Here is a 23,257-nt window from a genome sequence, read left to right on the forward strand (position 1 = left end):
CTTATTGTTATGGGTGTGTTGACACTCCTGGCAGCTGTGTCTGCTGAGTCTAGGGCAGAGCTAATCTGATTATTGGTGATGGCTTGCCCTTCCTCCACTATTTGCTGTTATGTTTTTTTATGTTCCTTGGAGAGATGCTGAATTATATCTTTCATCTCATCCCAATGGGCCATGTCATATCTAGCCAACAAAGCCTGTGAGTTGGCTATTCTCCATTGGTTGGCTGCCTGGGATGCAACTCTCTTCCCTGCAGCATCGAATTTCCTAATTTGTCTGGTGGGGGTGCATCACCTGATGGCTGAGTTTGCCCTCTTTCTGGGAGCGCTTACCACTACCGAGTCTGGAGGGAGTTGCTGAGTTATATAGACAGGATCAGAGGGAGGTGGCTTATTTTCTTTTCTACCCTGAGAGTTATTATCCTTGCCTTGACTGGCTGCTAAATATTTGATCAGCATGTCTTGGCATGCCAGGAAGCATAGGGAGCGACTGGTATGTTGTATGCGTGGAGGAGAGTGTATTAAACGAAAAATCGTCCTCCAACGGTTCAGTGTGCATGGTGACATTATGGTATGCTGCTGCCCTAGCTAACACTTGATTGTACCCTGTACTATCCGCAGGTGGTGAAAGCTTAAAGGGATAGCAGTCTGGGTTGTTGTCGGGAATGGGATCTGGATCATAAAGATCCCATGGGTCTACATTGTCTTGTTGTGAGTCAAACTAATGTGATGATGACTGCATTGGTGTAGGACTGGTAGGAAGCGAGATATGCAGGTGTGGAGAATGAGGAGGAGAAAATTGAGGAGGTGGTGGTCTCTCCTTTGGCTTTGGCACTTTAGCTGGAGGCTGTGTAGTGTCCAATTCCTCCTGAAAGGCTAATTTCCTCTTAGGTTTTAGAGGAGGAGCTATTAAGATTCTGACAGTTTCTTTGTGGATTTGAATCCTGGCTTGCCTTTCGTCCATTACTTCCAGTATTGGCTGTACTTGGGAGTCCTCCTCAGAAGTCTTATGGCTTTCTTTGAGTGTTTTAGAAAGTCCATGTTCCTCGGTGTAACCTGCTCTTTTCGGCTCCGAGGCTGGCTTTTTCGGTATCGAAAAAGATGGTGTCGTGGATGGTCTCAGCTCCGAAAGGGATTTCCGAAATTTCGACTCCGTAGAGTGGTGCTTGCTCGATTCTGAGACAGAGCCTTGTGTCGACTCCAATGGTTTCGGAGGAGTGGCCTTTTCGGTGCTGAACAGGCGGTTTGGTGACCAGGTGTCTTCTTTCAGGCCGAACCATGGCCTTCTGGCAGTGGCATCCCCAAAGCCTTATATTTCGGTCTTTGAGATGGTACAGGGGCAGGCGTACTCACGTGTTGTCCTGCCGTGACCGGTCTGTCTTCCTCGGATTCCTTGTCGGAGTGGGATCCTCGAACGGAGACTGCTGTGTGCATGATCTCGTCCTCTTCAACGTCGAGATGTTCGGAGCTTTTTGACGCCATCTCGAGCCTTCGTGCTCTTCTGTCCCGAAGTGTCTTTTTTGATTGGAAGGATCGGCAGGCCTTGCAATTTTCTTCCCGATGATCTGGGGAAAGGCAAAGATTACAGACAAGGTGTTGGTCTGTATAAGGGAATTTGGTGTGGCACCGAGAACAGAATCAGAATAGAGTCCGATCCATGAGGATTCCATGTGGTTGGCCCTACCAGGCCCGAGTTGGGCGCACGCCCCCCGTAGGGCGAGTAGAGATGTCTCTTCTAACGGTACCGAAGTGTTGATAAAAGATTTAACCCGATCGATACAATGCGATGAAAGATGAAGCTTTTTCTCATTTTTCCGAATCGAACTATCGGAGCGAAAGGAAGCACGTCCGAACCAGACGCGGAAAGAAAACATTCTAACATGGAGTCAATGCCCATGCGCAATAGAGCCGAAGAGGAGGAGTCACTCAATCCCGTGACTCGAAAACACTTCTTCGAAGAAAAACAACTTGCAACACTCCGAGCCCAATACTAGATGGCAGAAGTACATGCACAGCAAGTGTATCTGCAGCTACACATACTATCGAACATCTATATATATATGTGAAAATATATATATCTATTATTTTATTTTTTATCCCCTGACTGAACATGTCAGAAATAGCTAAAAAATGACTTTTCAGAGCTTGCAACACGTGCGGGAAAAAGAGGCTCCATTCTGATGACCCTCAGAAGGATTGTATATATTGCTTTCATCCAGAACATAAGGTGAGGGGTTACAAAATTTGTCAAACCTTTTCACAAAAAATGCTGAAATACATGGAAGATAGAATTTTACTCTGGCTCCAGAAGCTTCGTTTTGCAGAGGACAAAGATGAGTCTTCCAAGACTGTAACATCTAAGAAAAAATACAGTTCTGGTGAAAAACTGTCTCCACCTAGTAAAGCTATGAAGACATCCCATCATACCTCTTCTAGCCAAGATAAAAGTCATGAGGAATGTCGGTCGTCCTCAAAAAAGGAGAAGGTTCCTTCAGAAAAGGTTCATTCAGAGCCTAATAGTCCTTCCCTAAAAAAGATTCACACTGTAGGAAGTTGGCTCTGTATATACTATTTCAAAGTAAGAAATAGTGTGCACAGAGTCCAAGGGTTCACCTTAGAGGTAAGATAGTGGAAAAAAGAGATAATTCTAATACTCTATTTTGTGGTATTATGGTCGAGCAGTAGGCTTATCAGAGGGTAGTGTTAAGCATTTGTTGTACACACACAGGCAATAAATGAGACAATTCCAGGCCAATAGGTTTTTTTTATAGAAAAATATATTTTCTTAGTTTATTTTAAGAACCACAGGTTCAAGATTTACAAGTAATACTTCAAATGAAAGGTATTTCACTCATGTATTCTAGATACTTTGAATAATCACAATAGCATGTACAGTTTTGACAAAAATGGCAATAAGCTATTTTAAAAGTGGACACAGTGCAAAAATCAACAGTTCCTGGGGGAGGTAAGTAATTGTTAAGTTCACAGGTAAGTAAAACACTTACAGGGTTCAAAGTTGGGTCCAAGGTAGCCCACCGTTGGGGGTTAAAGGCAACCCCAAAGTTACCACACCAGCAGCTCAGGGCCATCAGGTGCAGAGGTCGAAAAGGTGCCCAAAACACATGGGCTTCAATGGAAACAGGGGTGCCCCGGTTCCAGTCTGCCAGCAGGTAAGTACCCGCGTCCTCGGAGGGCAGACCAGGGGGGGTTTTGTAGGGCACCGGGAGGGACACAAGCAGGCACAGAAAGTACACCCTCAGCGGCACAGGGGCGGCCGGGTGCAGAGTGCAAACAGCCATCTGGTTTTGAATTGGAATCAATGGGGAGACCCGGGGGTTTCTTCAACGATGCAGGCAGGCACAGGGGGGCTCCTCGGGGTAGCCACCACCTGGGCTAGGCAGAGGGTCCCCTGGGGGGTCGCTCCTGCACTGGAGTTCGTTTCCTTTAGGTCCTGGGGGCTGCGGGTACAGTGTTGGTTCCAGGCGTCGGGTCCCTTGTTACAGGCAGTAATGGTCAGGGGGAGCCTCTGGATTTCCTCTGCAGGCGTCGCTGTGGTGGCTCAGGGGGGTCCACTCTGGCTACTCACGGGCTCGCAGTCGTCAGGGAGTCCTCCCTGTAGTGTTAGTTTTCCGCAGGTCGAGCCGGGGGCGTCGGGTGCAGAGTGGAAAGTCTCACGCTTCCGGCGGGAGACGTGGGGTCTTTAAGTTGCTTCTTTGTTGCAGAAAGTTGCAGTTTGTTGAACAGGGCCGCTGTTCTCAGGAGCTTCTTGGTCCTTTAGATGCAGGGCAGTCCTCTGAGGCTTCAGAGGTCGCTGGTCCCTGTTGAATGCGTCGCTGTTGCAGTTTTCGTCGAAGTAGGGAGACAGCCCGGTGGGGCTGGGGCCAAATCAGTTGTCGTCTCCGTCTTCACTGCAGGTCTTCAGGTCAGCAGTCCTTCTTCTTCTTTAGGTTGCAGGAATCTATCTTGCTCTGTTGTGGGGGCCCCTAAATACTGAATTTAGGGGTGTGTTAGGTCTGGGAGGGCAGTAGCCAATGGCTACTGTCCTTGAGGGTGGCTACACCCTCTTTGTAACTCCTCCCTGTGGGGAGGGGGGCACATCCCTATTCCTACTGGGGGAATCCTCCTTCTACAAGATGGAGGATTTCTAAAAGTAAGAGTCACCTTAGCTCAGGACCTCTTAGGGGCTGTCCTGACTGGTGGGTGACTCCTCCTTGTTTTTCTAATTATCTCCTCCAGCCTTTCCTCCAAAAGTGGGGGCAGTGGCCGGAGGGGCGGGCATCTCCACTAGCTGGGATGCCCTGTGGCGCTGTAACAAACGGGGTGAGCCTTTGAGGCTCACCGCCAAGTGTTACAGTTCCTGCAGGGGGAGGTGAGAAGCACCTCCACCCAGTACAGGCTTTGTTCCTGGCCACAGAGTGACAAAGGCACTCTCCCCATGTGGCCAGCAACATGTCTGGTATGTGGCAGGCTGGCAAAAACTAGTCAGCCCACACTGGAAGTCGGGTATGTTTTCAGGGGGCATATCTGTGTATTTTACAATAAAGTGCACACTGGCATCAGTGTGCATTTATTGTGGTGAGAAGTTTGATTCCAAACTTCACAGTTTTCAGTGTAGCCCTTATGGTGCTGTGGAGTTTGTGTTTGACAGACTCCCAGACCATATACTCTTATGGCTACCCTGCACTTACAATGTCTAAGGTTTTGCTTAGACAATGTAGGGGCATAGGGCTCATGCACATATGCCCTCGCCTGTGGTATAGTGCACCCTGCCTTAGGGCTTTAAGGCCTGCTAGAGGGGTGACTTACCTATGCCACGGGCAGTGAGAGGTTGGCATGGTACGCTGAGGGGAGTGCCATGTCGACTTAGTCATTTTCTCCCCACCAGCACACACAAGCTGTGAAGCAGGGTGTATGTGCTGAGTGAGGGGACCCTAGGGTGGCATAAAAAATGCTGCAGCCCTTAGAGACCTTCCCTGGCATCAGGGCCCTTGGTACCAGAGGTACCAGTTACAAGGGACTTACCTGAGTGCCAGGGTTGTGCCAATTGCAGAGACAAAGGTACAGTTTAGGGAAAGAACAGTGGTGCTGGGGCCTGGCTAGCAGGGTCCCAGCACACTTTCAAATCATAACTTAGCATCAGCAAAGGCAAAACGTCAGGGGGTAACCAAGAGGCATTTCCTTACACACACAAAAGATACTTCACCATCATTATCGTCAACGATGAGATCAAATTTCAATTTCTGGCGACTACGACAACAACTGCCTCATGAGAGGTAACTACCACAACTTCAACGTCGACGTTTATCATCATCACTGTCGTCGACCACTATTGTTACTGCAAGGATAACCAAGCCTTCAGTTACGCAGACACAATCGCCGCCGTTGGTGGCCCTCCCTCTAAGCACAAAGATAAAGTTACTGTTGATGGGGGAACAATCAACGACAGAACCGTGGACAACGAAACATCTGTCGACAAAGGACCCATGGATAGAGAGGATACCTCGGCGAGAGACCCGTTGACTAGAGAAAAATCCTCATCACTGAGAACATTATTTTTTCCCTTATCTTTCATTACTCTCCTACAGAGGTACTCCCATTCCACAATTCTCCCAGTAAAGTCTCATCTCTTCCACCAGCACATCTTCTAGACGATGATGATTTGGAAGATGCCAGCCCCTTTTAGGTGGCTTGTAGCGTTGATTAACGTCAAGTGCCAGGAAGATGAAGATGATGAAGGTATCCTGAACCAGCTGGCACAGCTCTTGCAAAACTGCCACCAAGGCCAGGACCATCTCCTCAGCCCAGAACGCCTCTTTTTGGACCACTTACACAGGTGGCTACTAGCATAGCTGATCCTCCAGCTAATGACCCACCTTCCTCAGATGAGGAAAGAGAGGAAGGGGAAATAAGGGAGAGAGTCTTAATCCTTAACGAATGGTATGATTATCTAATTCCAGCTCCATCTCCTCCGGTACTGCCAACAGATTCCCCATTGGAGGATATTGGCGGATTCCACAATCTTATGGAAAGAGCTGCTAAGAGGTTTGAACTTCCGCTTATCACCAAACAAGCAGATAGCTTCCTCTTCGATTTTTAAGAGCCCACTAAAAAATGTGTTTGGGCTATCCCTGTCATTTACTTTATTTGGCAGGAAGGCCTTAAAATATTGAAAAGTCTGGCTACAGTATCTTCTCTCATACCCAGACTCCATAAGAAATACAAAGTGCCTGAGGACTCTCCAACATGCTTAATCATCTAACCAAACCCAGACTCCATGGTATCCCAAGCTGCCCAACTCCATTCCAAGAATCAGTCTACTCCAATATCAACACCTCCGGATAGAGATGGTCGAAGGCTCAATAACAACGGTGAACGGTTCTCTTCCATGGCAGCCATGACAGTTAGAGCGGCAAACTCTCTGGCAATATTAGGCCACCACAGCCCCCAGATGTGGTCAGACTGATCAACATTCATTGACCTATTACCTCAAGATGCCAGGGCAGAAGCCCGTAAGATCCTTCAAGAAGGAGAAAGAACGTTAGATGAGATCATTGATTGTGACACTGATATCTCAGTAACAGGATTCAGGCAACTGGCTGGTGCAGCGGTCCTACATAAACAGGGAAGCCACATCTTTCTATCCGGAGGTCCAAAGCAAAATATTAGTCTTACCCTTTGACGTTGAGTCTTTATTTGTAAGCAAGTGGACAAGGCGCTCCAGTCTATCAAGACTGATACAGACACTGCTAAGTCCCTAGGAACTCTTCAGTTTCAAAAACAAGCATTTCGAGGAGCTAGGGGCAGAGGAACATATTCCTATGGAGGTGCTTATCAACCCTACAGAAGCCAATACCACTCTGGCCAGCCTCAGTGACGTCAACAATATTCGCAACATCAAACTTATAGCAAGTCACCAACAGCTGAATACAAACACTCAACCAGAGGAAAGTTCCCCCCCAAGGCAGGGATTCCAACAGAAAGCAGTGACCCATCCAAAATGACAACTACCCTGCTTGACTCACCCACTTCATTGGCGAGTCAGATTTCACACCATTTCCATCAATGGTCACTCATTACATCAGACAAGTGGGTACTCGATCTCACTGCAAGGGGTCACACCCTAGAATTCTTCAAAATGCCGCCCAATACCCCACCAAAGGGAGCACCCCTTCCACACTTGAAACAATTCCTCATGGAGGTATACACTATGCTACGAAAAGAGGCGACAGAAATAGTCCCCAAACCACAGAGGGAAGGGGGTTTTACTCTTGTTTTGTCCTCATTTGCAAGAAGTCAGGAGATTGGCGTCCTATTCTAGGCCTCCGCAAGTTAAACAAATTCCTGAAGAAAAAAATCTTTCTGCATGGTGACTCTCCAGGATATCTTTCAGCTTATTAGTCCATGAGACCATATGATGGCCTTAGCCCTTCAGGAAGCATACCATCATGTACCAATCCACCCAAGACACTGCTGATTTCTTTGATTCAGGGTAGCCGGCATGCACTGCAAGTTTACAGTCCTACCAGTTGGGCTCAAATCAACACCCCACATCTTCACCACAGTATTAGTGTCAGTGGTGGCCTACCTCAGACAGAGTGGAGTTCAGGCCTCGTAATCAACTTTCAAAAATCTCACTTGACCCCGACAACATCTTTGACATTGCTAGGAGCCTTTGTGAACACAGACCAAAAAAAAGCATTCACCTCACGGGACAGCCAAAAATTCAGCAGCTTAGCCACAAGAAAGTCAGTTTCTATCTTCGTATAAAAATCGCTCCTCTGAATGCCTTCTTTGTGCATTCATCTCATTCCAAATTGTTGTCTACGAATGTGGCCACTCCAGGAGGAGTTAGACAAGCAGTGGCTACAGACTCAGAGTTCGTTTGAGGACATTGTTCCCATCATTCCAACAATGATGTGGTGGACTCAACCATCCAATCTATCCCAGGGTATCTCATTTTTTGGCACAAATTCCCAAATATGTCATAATGACATATGCATCGCTGGAAGGTTGGGGGGCCCCATCTGTAAGAAGTAACGATCAGTGGCAAATGGAATTACAACAAAACGAAGCTGCACATAAATCTGCTGGAGCTGAGGGCCATTGCTTTGAGGTTTAGATCTTTTCTCCCCAAGATAGCACACTCATCAGTGCTCAATCAAACAGACAATACCACCAGCATGTTCTATATGAACAAGCAGCAGCGAGGAACTTGATCACCAGAGCTATCTCTTCAAACACAGGAGAACTGGAACTGGGCTCCACAACATCACATAATACTCAAAGCAGAACATGTACCCGGAGTAGTCAACATCCTTGCGGACTCATTAAGCAGGACCAGCTTACCTGCCATGAGTGGGAGCTCAACCAACACAATCTGGACAATTTATTCCATTGGTGGGGCAAAACAAACTTAGACCTGTTTGTGACGAGGTAGCACTAGAAATGCCCATTCTTCGCAAGTTGGCATCACCAGGAAGAAGCGCGGTGGAATGCATTTTCAATGAGATGGTCAGGAATCTGTGCTTACGCTTTCCCCCCTGATCTCATTGATGCCAAGGCTTCTCGGGAAAATGAAGAGAACCCTGCTGAGTCGTCCTCGTTGCTCAAAGGCGGCAGACAGTTTTGGTTCACGGAGCTCCTTCTCCTGACCGAACAACCTCATGTTCAAACCAATACCAACACTGCTGACAATGAGCTAGGGTCAGGTCCGTCATCCCAATCGGACATAGCTACATTTATTTGCCTGGCTCCTGGGTTCAATGAGTTTTCCAGGCTAGATATTTCTAGAGATTGTAGCGAAATACTAGCGAAAGAAAGAGCACAGACTACTAACAAAACATACAAATGCAAATGGAAGCGCTTTTGCATCTGGTGTGCAGATAATCCATTCTTTAACTTTGTTACCCAAACAAATTCTCCCATATTTACTACATCCAGCACAATCCGGATTAACACATTCCTCATTCAGAGTACATCTTGCAGCAATTTCCTGATTTAGCTGTTCCAGTGATGCTCAGTCTTTGTGGTCCACCAGAATCGCAAAACAATTCCTAAAAGGTCTATTCAGAACATTTCCCCCGGTTAAGACACCTCAGCCATCATGGCAACTAAATGTGATTTTAGGGCAACTCATGAAAGCTCCATTCGAGCCTATTAACATAGGGATCTGCAATACCTCACTTGGAAAACAGCACTTCTAGCTCTCACATCTGAGAAAACAGTTAGTGACATTCAGGCTTTTACTATAAAAGAACATTTCCTCAAGTTGAAATGTGATAAAGTAATTCTTCGGACCAATCTCAGGTTTTTATCAAAGGTACCTTCGGACTTCCAGTTAAATGAGTCTGTCGTGCTACAAACATTCTTCCCAAATCCACAAACCATTGCGGACTAGTCATTACACTCTTTGGACGTCAAAAGTTGGATCAAATTCTATTTGCACAGAACCCACCGCATTGGCAAAGAGGAACAATTATTTGTGGCATACGGTAACTTCAGACAGGGTCACACAGTTTCTAAACAAACCACTGCCAGATGGATTTCATCCACCATTCAATTTTGTCAAAAACAAGCAGGAAAACCACTCTGAAGCAAAGTTAAGGCCCATTCCACCTTGGCTGTCTCCACCTCCACAGCTCTGTTTGGTGATGTGCCTATCCAACACATCTGCACAGCATCAAAATGGACAAACAGGCATACCTTTATGAAACATTATTGCCTTGACAAGTCTAACAAGACTTATGCGGCTAGGGGACAAGCAGTATTACGACACGTGTTCCAATAGGTTAAGCCTCTAACACCTCTGTTTCCCACTGTTCTGCTATACAGTTACGTACACTTATTTTTATAAATGTTACATATATATATATATATATATATATATGTGTGTGTGTGTGTGTGCAGTTTCTCCTTATTTGTTGTGATTTACTGCTGACTATTCGGATTCAAGCATGATATTCTATAAAAGATCCAATATTGGAGAAGGAAACTAGTTACTTACCTGTTACTGTGGTTCTCCAGTATTGGTATCTTTTAAAGATTCACATGCTACCCCCACCATCCTCCCCTAAGAGGCTTTCCCTTTTTTTATTACTACAATCGCACCCTTGTGCTTGAAAATCTGAGGGAATCTGCCTCTCTTGGGAGTGTTCTTGTGTTCAACATAGATCGGCTATGTCAATGGTAATTGCCACTAGGGCCTGTTAGACCTGCCATCCTTGGTGTGGTCTCACCTGTCTTTTTGCCTCTGCTTCCCATATTTTGACAGTGTGCTGAACTCTGTTTTTGGTACTCTGGGCACATTGCCACTGCTGACTAGTGCTAAAGTGCAAGTGATCCTGTGCAAATTGTATGGGTAATTGGCTTTTCCATGAATGGCATATTTGATATTTTTTAATAATTCCCTAGTAAAGTGCACTAGAAGTGCAAAGGGGCCTGTAACTCAAATGCTACTAGTGGGCCTGCAGCACTGATTGTGCCACCCACATGAGTAGCCCTATTAACATGGCTTAGACCTCCCACTGCAGTGTATGTGTGTGCAGTTTAAACTGCCAATTCGACCTGGCAAGTGTACCCACTTGCAAGGCCCAAACCTTCCTTTTTTTATACATGTAAGGCACCCCTAATGTAGGCCCTACGTAGCCCCATGGGCAGGGTGCAGTATTTGTTAGGGTGAGATGTGTACTAAAGTGTTTTACATGTCCTAACAGTGAAATACAGCCAAATTTGTTTTTCACTGTTGCAAGGCCTATCTCTCTTATAGGTTAACATGGGGGCTGCCTTTAAATATCCTTAAAGTGCAGATTCCCTTTGAGAGCAGATAAAGATAAGGAGTTTGGGATCTCTGAACTCACAATTGAAAAATATATATTTTAGAGAAGTTGGTTATTAGACTGTTAGTTTGGAAATGCAACTTTTAGAAAGTAGCCATTTCCTTGCTTAAACCATTGTGTGACTCTGCCTGTTTGTGGATTCCCTATCTGGGTCAGACTGACAGTTGGGCTGTTTGTGTATCTCCTCTAGATAGTGACACAAAGGAAGCTAGGGTGTATCCTGCATATCCTAATGAGACATCTAAGCTAGAGTGGAGGGAGGAGTGGTCACTTACACCTGAATGGGCTGTGCCTGCCCTCATACAATGCAGTCTCCAACCCCCTGATGTGCGTCGGGGCCAGGCCTGGGTAAGGCAAGATCTTGTTATCAGAGACTTTCCTTTGCGGTTTGCCTACTTCAAAGGCAGAAATGGGAATAAGTAGTGGACCCAAAACCGCAGACTTTTAGATAGCTTCTGGATTCAAGAGGAGTCTCTGCCATGGAGAAGAGCCTCTGCCAAGGAGAAGAGCTGAAGAATGTTCCAGCTTGAGAGGAATCTTCAAGGGCTTGGATTGAGCTTGCCTCCTGTTTTGAAGTCTCAGGACCATCAAAGACTTCCTCTGCCAGCACCTGGACTCTCTGCTGAGAATCCTGCCCTACCAAGTGGCGCCCTATTCAGTCCATGGAAAGTTGTAGCTGGTAGAAAAAGGACAGAAATCCACGCACAGGAAGCCATGCACAGGAAGCCATGCAGGGAAAGGTTTGATGCACCACCTTCAATGCGGTTGATCAACAATGCCCCACTCGCTTTGCGGCTGGAATCAACACCTCACCTGCATCGCAGCTGGGCGAGTGACGCATCATGGCTGGAGAAACAACGCAACACCGCTTGCAGCTGCTGATAATGACAAACTCCACGCAGCACGGTTTTCCACCACCATGCAACCAGATTTCTCATGCATCGTCATTGGGCGTCAAAGTCAACATGACCCAGTGCGGATCCGAGGTGCCTTGTCCGGAAAGCGATGTATCACTCTCTTGCGGGGAGAAAAAACAACGCATCGCCTACCCGACTGAAGAAGGAACGATGCACAGCCGCACTTGCGAGTAAGAAATCAACGCATCACTGACTTTTTCAAAGCTCGCTCACCCATGCAGCTTTATTTTTTACACAAACTAAGTACTTTATGTGAAATCAATGTTTCCATTGTTTTCTATGGAGTAAGACTCTTTACTCTGAAAATTAATATCTTGATTTGTGTAAGTTGGATTTTTGTTGTTTTGGCCTCGATTGATTTAGATAAATAGTGCCTATTTTATTAAACTGATGGGGTGTTCATTTTGTTGTGTTTTCACTTTAATACTGTGTGTGCTGGTACAAATACTTCACACATTGCCTTTGAGATAAGCCTGACTGCTTTTGCCAAACTACCAAGGGGGTGAGCAGGGGTTATCTAAGTGTGTATCTCCATTGCCCTGAATAGAGCGAGGGTCCCTGCTTGGACAGAGAGAAGGCTGACTGCCAACCAGAGACCCCATCTCTAACAGGGCCTATTATTATTTTGATAAAATGCATCAAGTAAATGGAAAAAATTAAGTTCTATTTCATGTGCTGTTTTAATGACTTTTGACTACTACTTTATTACATAAAAAGGAATACTGTGTATCTTAATCATGACCAATGGGTAAATATAGAGCTGCATCTCTATTGCTCAAAACGCAATCTGAATAATTACACTTAAAACACATTTTACTGCTACACCATTTCAGTTGTCTTGATGTAGACAGCCGCAAGTATGTTTAGTTTTAGTACATGCACGCTCAAGTTTAGTACGCTGTATTTGAATCAACTGAGGAAATCCTCTTGATAACACAAGCTTATTCACTGACCCGACAAAAGGGAACCTTGTTATGTACTTGAGTCTTGGGTTTAGATGATTCTATGCTCAACTCATGTTGCTGTCTTGAGTAAGAAGTACTTGGTAAGTGGAGGTGGCCCAGCTAAGATCCCCAATCATGCTAAAGGACAGGTGCTTTTCGAGCAAAAAGTAAAAACTAGTCAGTTTTAAAATCCCCTTCCTATGAAGGCGGTTCCCAACAAACTGCCAAGGGTAGTCTAATCAAAGGACCACTTTGGTAACTCTTGTCCTGCAAGTAAATACATCAAAATTATCATGGAGCCAAAAATGGCTGAAGCCCAGTGAAAGAATTAAGGTTAAAGGCTATAAAAAGCATCCTTAAGATATGGCGCTCTGAAGATCCCATACCTTGAGGTTTGTGTACATCATAGAGTACATTAGTAATGTAAACATAAATAAAAATCCAGTTTGCTATGCAAAAAAGAAATTACCTTATTCACTTATGTTTGTGTAATGTGCTGAAAGAATGATTTAACACAGGGATGGGATATAGCAATTTAATGGTCCTCTTTACCCTACAAAATTGATTTTCCATTCATAATTACAATACTAATGTAATACATATTGGTGATACATATTACCCAACAATGGATACATATGCTTGTGTAATATGTCCACTAACCTGATGGTTGAACGTACACAAGCAGTCTTATTCTCTCAAATATTATAAGTAGGTTTTATTCAGGCCCTAACCTCTTCCCATTGTGTCTGCCTCTAACCCTTCTATGTAGCTTTGGCAATTTGGTGCCAGAGTTGACAGGGACTTGATTGTAATAAAGACATATAAGTCACCCCATCACATATTCAGATGTGTTAACAGTGGGCCAAAATTAAACTGGGACAACTCAATGTGGCTAGGCACCTGGCGGCGACTTGGGTGTGTGGGGTCAGAAGGACAGATAGGGATTACTAGTTGGCACCTTGAAGGTTTTGTATTTTAACCAATCAAAATCAAATGAGAAGTAGACCTTTGTATTACATTCTGATTTTGTTACACCTTGAGAGATTAACTTTCATCGGTTACCCAGTTAATTCTACTTATAGTTCACCCTTGTCATCACATTTGTGTAAAAAAAAACTTTTGCTATATTGGTACTCCAATGGAAATCTAGGACATTGCTTTGCAAGCCACATTTTGTGTGTGCCATTATTATTCGGGCTTTCAGAAAAATCCTTATCCTTGCCGACAGGCACACATTTTAATCTCTTGCTAATGTTGTTTCTTTTTTTTTTTTTGAAGAAAGACTTTTGAATTGGAAAAGTACAGTGAAGGGCATTTAGTTTGAGCCCTGTTCCTTACGTTCTGTAGTGCAATATGTACTATGTTTTAGATGTTTGGGAAATCTGTAGGCTGCCCAAAATGGGAAGGTCAACAAATTTGGCATCAGCCATCTGTGTGGGCAGTGACATCGCTGGATTTCCCAACATCCATCTGGCCAGGACGTGACATCACCACTAGTTTACCACCAATACCATCTTTAAAACAAGATGTCAGATAAGAGGATTTAATTTCCTATCAGTCATGGGTAACGGATGTGAGATCACTGCCTTCTCACTACTTCTATCAACCTTTCAGGGAATTTCCAGTAAAGGACAAATACAGACAAGAGCACTGCCTGTTTGGTTGCGCAGGGATATGAAGAGCCTTGGCCAAAACCCCTTTTCCACTAAAACGTACAAGGTAATATGTAATTATGTTCCTCACCCAGAACCTCATATTGCCAATCTCCACAATCACACCAAGAAACATATCAGCAAAACACTGACATAGCAACCATACAACACAAACCGAACTTCATATACATTCCACTAACTAGCACACACCCTCAAAATAAAACACACATTCCAACTCAGTCATTAAAGCTCGCTCTGCAGTAGTCCATGCACCAGACGTTGCAGACCTCATCACCTGGCACAAACTTGACACCATCATCCTCACAGAAACATGGTTTACACCCATATCTTTGCACATTCTCAATGTACGTATTGCCCAAGATTAGAGCATCCACAGTGATGACTGCGTGCATAAAAAGTAAGTCTCATTGTCATCCACAAGTCCTCCTGGTCTTTCAACTAAGGCAAGCAACTAATACTCAACTCCATGTGGCTACCAATATGCCACTTCCCACTCTCTTCAACTCAGACTGCAACCTTCCGTCTCCTCTACAGGTCTCCAGGGCAGTACAACACCTTCTGTGATGAATTCTCAGACCTCCTTGTGGCCTTGTCTATCCGGCATGGCCACACCACCCTCCTGTGTGATTTCAATATTGTAGTCAAAATAAGCTAAAATAAGCTTGCAAAAACAAGAGACCCCTCCTCAATCTCACTGAGGCACTTAAAAAGGTACAGTATGTCATACAATCAACACCGTTGTCTTCTCAATATCATTAACATTCCAATGAAAACCACCCATCCCCCTGGACCATACAGACCTCTTCGCAATCCCCATCTTCCTGGTCAGGGTCCTACCAACAAAAACAAGGTCAACCGAAGAGCATACCAAACCTTCGGATCCTTCAAAGACTTCTCCATTGACAATCAAATAACTGAACTCATCTCCTACCCTCTTAAGCTTATATCCGACTCCAACATCCGTCTAAGCAACTTTATAACTTTTTGAAAACTGTGTAGACATCCACACCTCAAAACAGGCAAGTGCAAATCAAACTCTGCAGCACCCTGGCATTTTAAAGATGTTTGAGAAAATAAACATTCTATCCCCAGACAAGATTGAAATTATCAGATAAACAGAAGTCTTGATGACTCGAGGATACTGAAATCCACAGGTGCAACATGCATGCAGCTCAACACATCAGCTAAAGCATAGTACTAAACCAACACCATCAATGAAGCCATCAACAGAAGCAGAACGTTTTACAAGACAATCAAATACCACATCAACCCCCTGCTGGACCTGCCTATTGCTCACTCCACAGAACAGGGCAATGTCAGGTTCTTCTGTGAAAAAATAGAAGATCTAAGAGCACACAAATAACACAAGGCCTCCTACAATCACCCCTTCCCGTAGAATCCCACAATGGACATCCTTCAAAGCACTCTTAGATCTCGCTGACACATTCAACTCCCTCAAAACCACTTCCTATGAAGATGATCAACTTGACAACAACAGTGGTGGAGACAATTAATCGCACACCACTGAATAAGATATAATGGCAGTAGTTAATAGAACTAATTTAAATTAAGAGAAAGAAACACCTTGTTACCAAAAAGATGCAACATGGGTAAGCTAGAAAAACCTCTCTCAAAACAACTTAAACAGAACTCGGAACACACCTGGAAAGTAGCAATGGTCAATAAAATATCATCACAAAGAAAAAGAGTCATTATGGTACCATATACACTATGACAATCACTAGCTGACTGCATGTAACACACTGCAAAATAGAGGCTCATAACCCTACAGCCACAATAACAGTAATTTGTACTGAGTCGGAAATATTTACTGTTTGCTTCACTAGTGTTCACAAACATGTAATACAATGCAAACACAAAGCAAATTCCCTACTAAACCACAAAGAGGATACCTGGTTACCTCACACTGAAGCGGGCCTTGTTTCAAAGTTCAGAGACCGTGGTTAATGTGTCAAGGGAGTAAAGTCCAAATCCTGTGTTTAGAGTTAGTCATGCTGGTTGCCCAAAACGGGGCCATATCACTAATTTGAGATACATCACTGAGTCAGTCGCCACTCACTCAGAGTGGCCAACCATTGTAATAATGAGGCGGATATCTGTTTAGACCCACAGCAAAAAGGGCATGTTTATAGGCACAAAGGGCTCCTCTAAGAAAACACAGGTCTCTAATGAGGTGCTAAACCAGCTCAATCACAGATGGGTCAAAGAGAAAAGAAATACGGAAAGATGGTGCAAAGAATAAATGTGCTCACCTGACAGTCATCACCAAGCTCGCCTGCACTTGTAGTAGCAGTTATCTTGGGTAGCTTGCTTCTGCTCTTCCGTTAGGGGAAAGGGGGTGGGGGGGGGGTTAAAAGAAGCAGTGTTTATGGCTCTGGACTCCTAGAGTAGGCAGGGGGCTTCCGTGCAAGCAAGGTCGGCAGAGGAGCTGGCCAAGGGAACTTAAGCAGTGGCATTCCACTTTGTTGCTAGTGAGAGGAAAATAGGCAGCATCCAGCTCCATGCTCGGGAAGCATTAACAGCATTAGGATCCATTCAGAACCAGACCCCAAACTGTTCAACAGGCCAGAAGCATATATGTCCAAGTTTAAGTAGTTGGGACATGTCGCACTGCCAAAGTCAATGCATCCTCCAGACCGAAAAGGTAATTCCAACCAGACTTGGGCCAGTTTTTATGTACAGATCCGAGTCTAAAAAAAGTAATGATTTCAGAATGCTGCCACAGTCTATGTGCAGATGATCAAGTACCCCTTCTAAGGGCCTACTCTGGCAGCAAAACCTGGTAGGAAAATATGTGCATGTTCTACAGACAGCCCACAAAATAACATGAAAAGCAGCAGTGAAGGATGAGGTTGTTCTCTGTGGACAGCAGCCATCCTCCACCCTGTAACAAACATTCATACAATATAAATGTTTGCAAATAGTTACAGGTAATGCTAATGATGTGTGCTGATGGGGTTTGTAAAGAAATCAATCCATGCTCACATTCCTATAGCACCATCAGATATCCCAGTGCTGTTTGCAGATATCCTAAACATACAGGGAAGCCAGTAGGCAGCTCCCTGGGTACATTTACCGGATCAGGGAAAAGGGGAAGATGAACTATACACTCTGATCTGCACACTAGGGAGATGAAAGAGGTGCGCTTGAGGAACTCAGCTGTGCTGTTGGAGGGACCCTTCTTGGTAAGGGTCAACACTACCTGCTGCCAAAAAAAAGCAAAAAGATAGCGACCAAAAATGAATGGCAGGATTTGGCACGGCTGCAAGCCTTCATCTACACATGATTGATTGCCTACATTTAGTTTGTTTGTGTAGCATATTTGTAGACTTAAGAGTATGCAAGTCCGACCCACTTCTCTTTGAGTCAGGAATGACAAATGACCTTGTGGTGTCCCAGATTAGTTGTACACCATTATGTGTGCTCTACTCATACAATTGATATCACTGTATTCGTTACTCAGTGTGCTAAAAAGAAGAATCATCTAACCTGGATAATTATAATGTACCTACTTGAGCTCGTGTATTTACAGCCGAAATTAGGCAATATTGACTGTTCCTCTTGTAAAAATCTTTAAAAAAAGGTTTATCCTCAACTTGGTCTATTTATTTTGTTTATAAACGCATCTTTATTATCCAACCATACATTTTGTAGAAATCCGTTTTTTATGATAACCAGCAAATTCTCAATTAATTCCGTAAACTGTCTCTGTTATTCTCTCACTAATGTCAAAGTTCAATATATATAGTTTGTGAAGGACTAATGCAGTTCAGACCGCAATGGTGGTCCTTCATGAGGAAGGCAGTCTGATTTAATCAAATTCCTTATTAGAATCGATCGATGGAAAGCTTAGGTGCCTGACACATGGTGGTAAGATGTCTGTGGTCTCAACCAGCTCCATGTTGGAACAGGCAACTTAGCCAAATATCAGATGTACATAAAAGTGGCTGAGAATGACAGCAAAGGCATGTCGCTGACTCTGAGGCAGAGTGGTTGCTACAGTACAACTAATGCCGTGTAAAAGGAATTGTTACAATTGTTTGCAAACCAGTTCATCACATGTTTAAACGTGGTCTCGGTTGTGCTTCTGACCTCTGTACAAATTCTTCCTTTATATCGCAGTAACTACACCCCATTTTCATGAGTATCTATTATTACAACTCTTTTTGTGGCATGGAGAAAGCACTGTTTAGCGAAATTGGCAGAGACCGGGTTACTCCAAAGCTAATAAAGTGACACCTGTTTATAATGACTAGATGATATATTTTGAAGAGATGAGATATACAGGTATCGGACCACCTGGTTTAACATACTGTTATAGCAAGTCTCCATAGAGAAAGGCAGATGTTGCTTCTGTGTTCACCAAGTTCATCGTACAGGTTTCTAGCGCCAGAAGTGACTGTTTGGGATCTTGGACAAAAGCGTGCTTATTGTGCTTGATGCATATCCAAAGGATGAATGTTAAACAGAAGAAACCTGAATATAGGTAGAACAGTAAAAGCTATAAGAAATACAAACAAGTAGGGAAGAAAGACCAATGAATAAAATATAAACCAAACCCACGATGGCAAGAGGGTCAATCATCTAAACTAAGGCTAAAGAGGAATGAGGGTAGAATGAATGACCTCTGAGTTCTGGAAGCTTTCCCTGCATACACTTCGAGTGCACTCAAATATGCATCCTTGAACTATGCGTTTTTCATCTGAGTGGATTACTTTGTAGTTACACTCGGGCTAATTTGAATCATTTTAGCACATTTTTTATAAAATTAGTTAAAATCACAAGTATTAAAAACATTTTGATACATTTCAATCCCACTTTGGCAAGAACATGTGGTGCAAAGTTCGGTACAGTTAAACTCCTTGGTGCCTATTATATGAAAAACCAAGAAAAAAGTTGGACAATAAATCATTTTAAACAATAGTCCCACAGTTATTGTCCAAAGGTAATTAGGGATTTACCTATTTGCTATAAATAGCCATGCTATTTTTTTTTTTTATTGAAGATGAACCGCCTCTGTGTAGTTAACAAAGTGGACAAGATTGTGGCCAGTGGAGAGCCACCAGGCTTTATCCTAGTATTTCTTATTTTCAATACATTTGAAAGTCGTCAAACTTAGGGTAGAGAAAATCACGTTAATTATAACTTTTAAGGGCAGATTTTAGGGCAGAGTGAGAAATAGGTATAGGAGATATAGTAAAATAGAAATTGCATCTCATAAAATACAAAATGTTAATTAAAACGCAGTCCAGCAAAATGAAAGACAGATGGCACACATCCCACTAATTACATTTTTGAGAAAGAGCAATACTTAAGGGGATGAGATAAAATGGATCATGAGTGTGGTTCTTCAACAAAGACTAATTAAGAAAGAGATGGAGGGGGTGGCCCCTTTGAACCATTGTGTGGTTCTACAATGAAAGGTTTGTATTTGCATTCACCTTCCAGTTTGAATTGTCGGATATTCTGTACACAACAGATGGTTGAACTGAAATACTGACAGAATTATAAAATACATGGATATACATGGTCAATCACCAACAGGAATGCAAACACCGAATTCGTTCTATTTTACTACTGTAGGCATGTAAGATGTGATCTTGAAATAAAGTTTACATGTCATCAACTTCTATTTTTTTAAATTATCTATTTACATCTTTGTATTGTGCAAAATCTCTTAAGCGGATGCTCAAGCCCTTCAAAGGTGGTTGTACAGTCAGAGTAAGATTTTCACATCAAGGAACAAAGGAGTTTACAGATCTTTTGCCGAGAGGCACACACTTTCGTTGGAGGAGTTTGGGCCATGTAGAAAGGGGGAGTAAGTGTTCGCACAGAGTGTGAAACTGGTGTGTGCAAGTCGCATACTGAAATGCGTCACAACTTTGTGCTACTTTTAAAACAATGCAATAAGTGCACATTTAAAAAGAAAAGTGATGCACAAGGGGACCCCGGGTAATAGATCTACTCAGAGTTGTGAGCACACTGCTACCACTAAACAGCAAGCATAATTTTCTGCTCAAAGGACATTCTGCTGAAAGAGGTGGAACTTTAGACCGAGGGGACAAGATGGCACTTGGCAAGTGACCTGAGGCTATAGCAGTGTTTGCATGCTGGCTCACAAGCCTAAGGGCAGACCTAAGTGGTAATTGCCAAAACCTGTCCTAGCAGGAAGCTTATTGTCTTCAGCTGAAAAATGTGCCCTATTAGGGTCGATCATGTGTCTACAAGGAATAGGAGTCAGGTAAAGGGAAGCCTCACACACATTACTGGACACATTTTCCCAACTTTGCCATGAATTCTCATCTTTGCACACCCTTATGTGAGAGGGACTTCTGAACATTGTGTCAAGCGTATTTAAAGAAATACAAGATTTGTTGTTTCTCACTTTAGAATCATACACAGGGATTTATCGGAATCAAATGGACCTTAATTAGATGGGCATATTCTTCTACAAAAGCTTCACTGTTGTCCAGATATTCAGGCTAGCTACTCAGAAGATGAAATAACAAAGAATCTGCTGTTGTTATAAGAGGATACTTTTGTGTCTAAGGGCAGTGCTGGTGAAACGGCTTAAGAATTAGAACAATCAATTCGACAAATAGGGGATCTACTAGATTTACCAATCTTTTATAGATATCTGACTCCTTGTTGCCAAAAGCGACCACGGCTCTTATTGGTCAAAATTAGTGCTTCATATTTGAAGGAGAAACCCCTTTTCATAGTTTAGTCTTGGATGGTAAACCCTAAGATATAAAATTACATCTGAATTAACGAGCACATTTATTAACTATAAGCTAAAGGAAAGCACACCCCATCGTTAGCGGCCATTCCTATTAAGGATATCTAGTGCACAATCTTATTGTGAAACGCAACCAAGTAATTAGAAAGACACCTGTATCAGGCAGCCTCACTGTGTAACCTGCTGCGGGTCAATCGTTGAAAAAACAAAAACAAAAGGCATGGTAGGCAACGGGATATGATGAGAAAATAATTAAAATAAGCAGAAAAAAAAAAAGAGTGAAAACACCAGAGTGATGCGAGAAAGCACCAGGTACCCTCAGACTCATCCATCGTGGTAACAAAATGATCAGTAAGTGAAAAGCAAAAAAATTGAAATTCCACTCTCCACAACAGTAATGGTAGGTAGGCCTGAAAACTAGTGGTAGTTAAGGGGATGGAGAAAAACCTGATATAACAGGTATGTATCAGTCTCCTCACAACCGGGAGGAAAAAGGTCTAGGAAGCACTCAATTGTGGCAGGCTGGCTCTTGTGAGAAGGAGAGGTCTTAAGGAAATATATCATTTTGCAACAAAAAGGCACTTGCTAGTAACTTTCAATGTGTGAATAAATGGTTAAGGCTTTCCTCCTCCCCCCCAAAAAAAACATTGGAACAAAAAAGCACCTATGTCATTTTAGTTAAGAATAAAAGACCGGTAATTTCCCAATTAAAAAACACACTGATGCCTGCTGGCACACTCAATCTGCAGTTTAGTGAACACAAACCTAGTTCAAAATGTTTGTTACTGGTAAGATTATGCAAATCCACAAAAACTGCAGAACTATGAAGTGATTATATGCAACAGCTCATAGCTATGGAATAACAATAAATGTCCTAGTAAATAAATGTCCTAGTATGCTCAATATCAAATCGAGAACGTACAAGTGTGTGAATCAAGTGCGAACAAGAAGTACGGTTCCATCTAATATCACAATAAATCGTTTATATTTGAAATGTACAACTGCTCGTTAACATTTTTATAACTGCTATAGAGTCAAACAGATCAATAATTATTGATTGACGAAAAACGTTTCTGAAAGAATATTTAAAAAATGAAAAACTACTAATTTATCATCAAAGATTTTAACCGGGTCCAAACATCCCAGTTGTTCTACTGCCATACAGAAGGCTACCAATTAACTTGAGTGCTATTATTTCGAAAACGGAAATCTATCTAAGTTGTCACAAAAACTTCAAAACTCCTAGCATAGCATTCATGCTTTGCCAGGTATCAGGGTTGTTGTTTTTATACATGCATAATTAAGAGCAGAGTATGTAGACATTGATTCATAAATCGCCAAAGTATGCAACTTAATACAGAGTAATGGATACAGTTGTAATTTGTAGTCACCTCAATATACATAGAGTGAAACGATGGCTCAAATAAGACCACTCTTTTAACCTGCACAGATTTTACGAGGACTCTGTGTGAATGAAGCCTAAAACCCAAGCAGTTATGCAAAGACGGTTCGGTGGCATGCGGCACTGGTCGGCCTTTAGCTATCAAATACAATCTAAAATTATTATGTATTTCTTTCTACTGTTTTCAGGTTGGTCAAAAATTCATACACAATCACGTAGGAAGGAATGTGTATTGATACTCACTTTTCTACCTCAATAGGTGGTGTTGGACGTCTGGGTCTTGCAATTTCTTCACCTGTTCCATAAAACAAACGATTTAGAATGCAGTATATAGGTTAGATGGTAACGTCACAAACAGATCCACATTTAGTAATATGGCCGATATTTCAAAATAATGTAGCAGAGCGTATGTGTATTTTGCACATCTGTAATGCATGATAATCCTAAGAAAGATATTAAAAGCTAACAAGCCGTTATTAAAGGGGTTTGAGGTGACTGGGACAGCAGCCAGTGATACTGGGGTCAACTGTATGCTCCCCCAATGTCTTCCAAATGGGAACCTTTTCTTAAGCAGAACCTATCCTTTTAATGGGCATGGGCTTCAAATCCATCCAGCAGGTATATTTGAGACGCTCTCCATATGGCCATTTTGAAATTAACCTGCAAGTACACGGGTTGCATCGAAAATTACAGCAGATTTCATAAATACGGTGCACAATTTGCACCCACT

The 23,257-nt window shown here is 43.1% G+C and overlaps 1 protein-coding gene across 3 annotated transcripts in view; it reads right to left on the reverse strand.

The window, feature by feature from the left end:
* The window catches only part of SGIP1 (SH3GL interacting endocytic adaptor 1), a 933,552-nt gene that overhangs the window by 358,792 nt on the left and 551,503 nt on the right, over positions 1 to 23,257 (reverse strand). For all 3 annotated transcript variants that reach the window (XM_069232486.1, XM_069232484.1, XM_069232485.1), the window contains exon 9: positions 22,771 to 22,822. In XM_069232486.1, coding sequence (XP_069088587.1) covers positions 22,771 to 22,822 — 52 coding nt within the window. The remainder of the gene's footprint in view (positions 1 to 22,770; positions 22,823 to 23,257) is intronic.

This window comes from Pleurodeles waltl, chromosome 4_2, assembly GCF_031143425.1.
Source record: "Pleurodeles waltl isolate 20211129_DDA chromosome 4_2, aPleWal1.hap1.20221129, whole genome shotgun sequence".
Lineage (NCBI taxonomy): Eukaryota > Metazoa > Chordata > Amphibia > Caudata > Salamandridae > Pleurodeles > Pleurodeles waltl.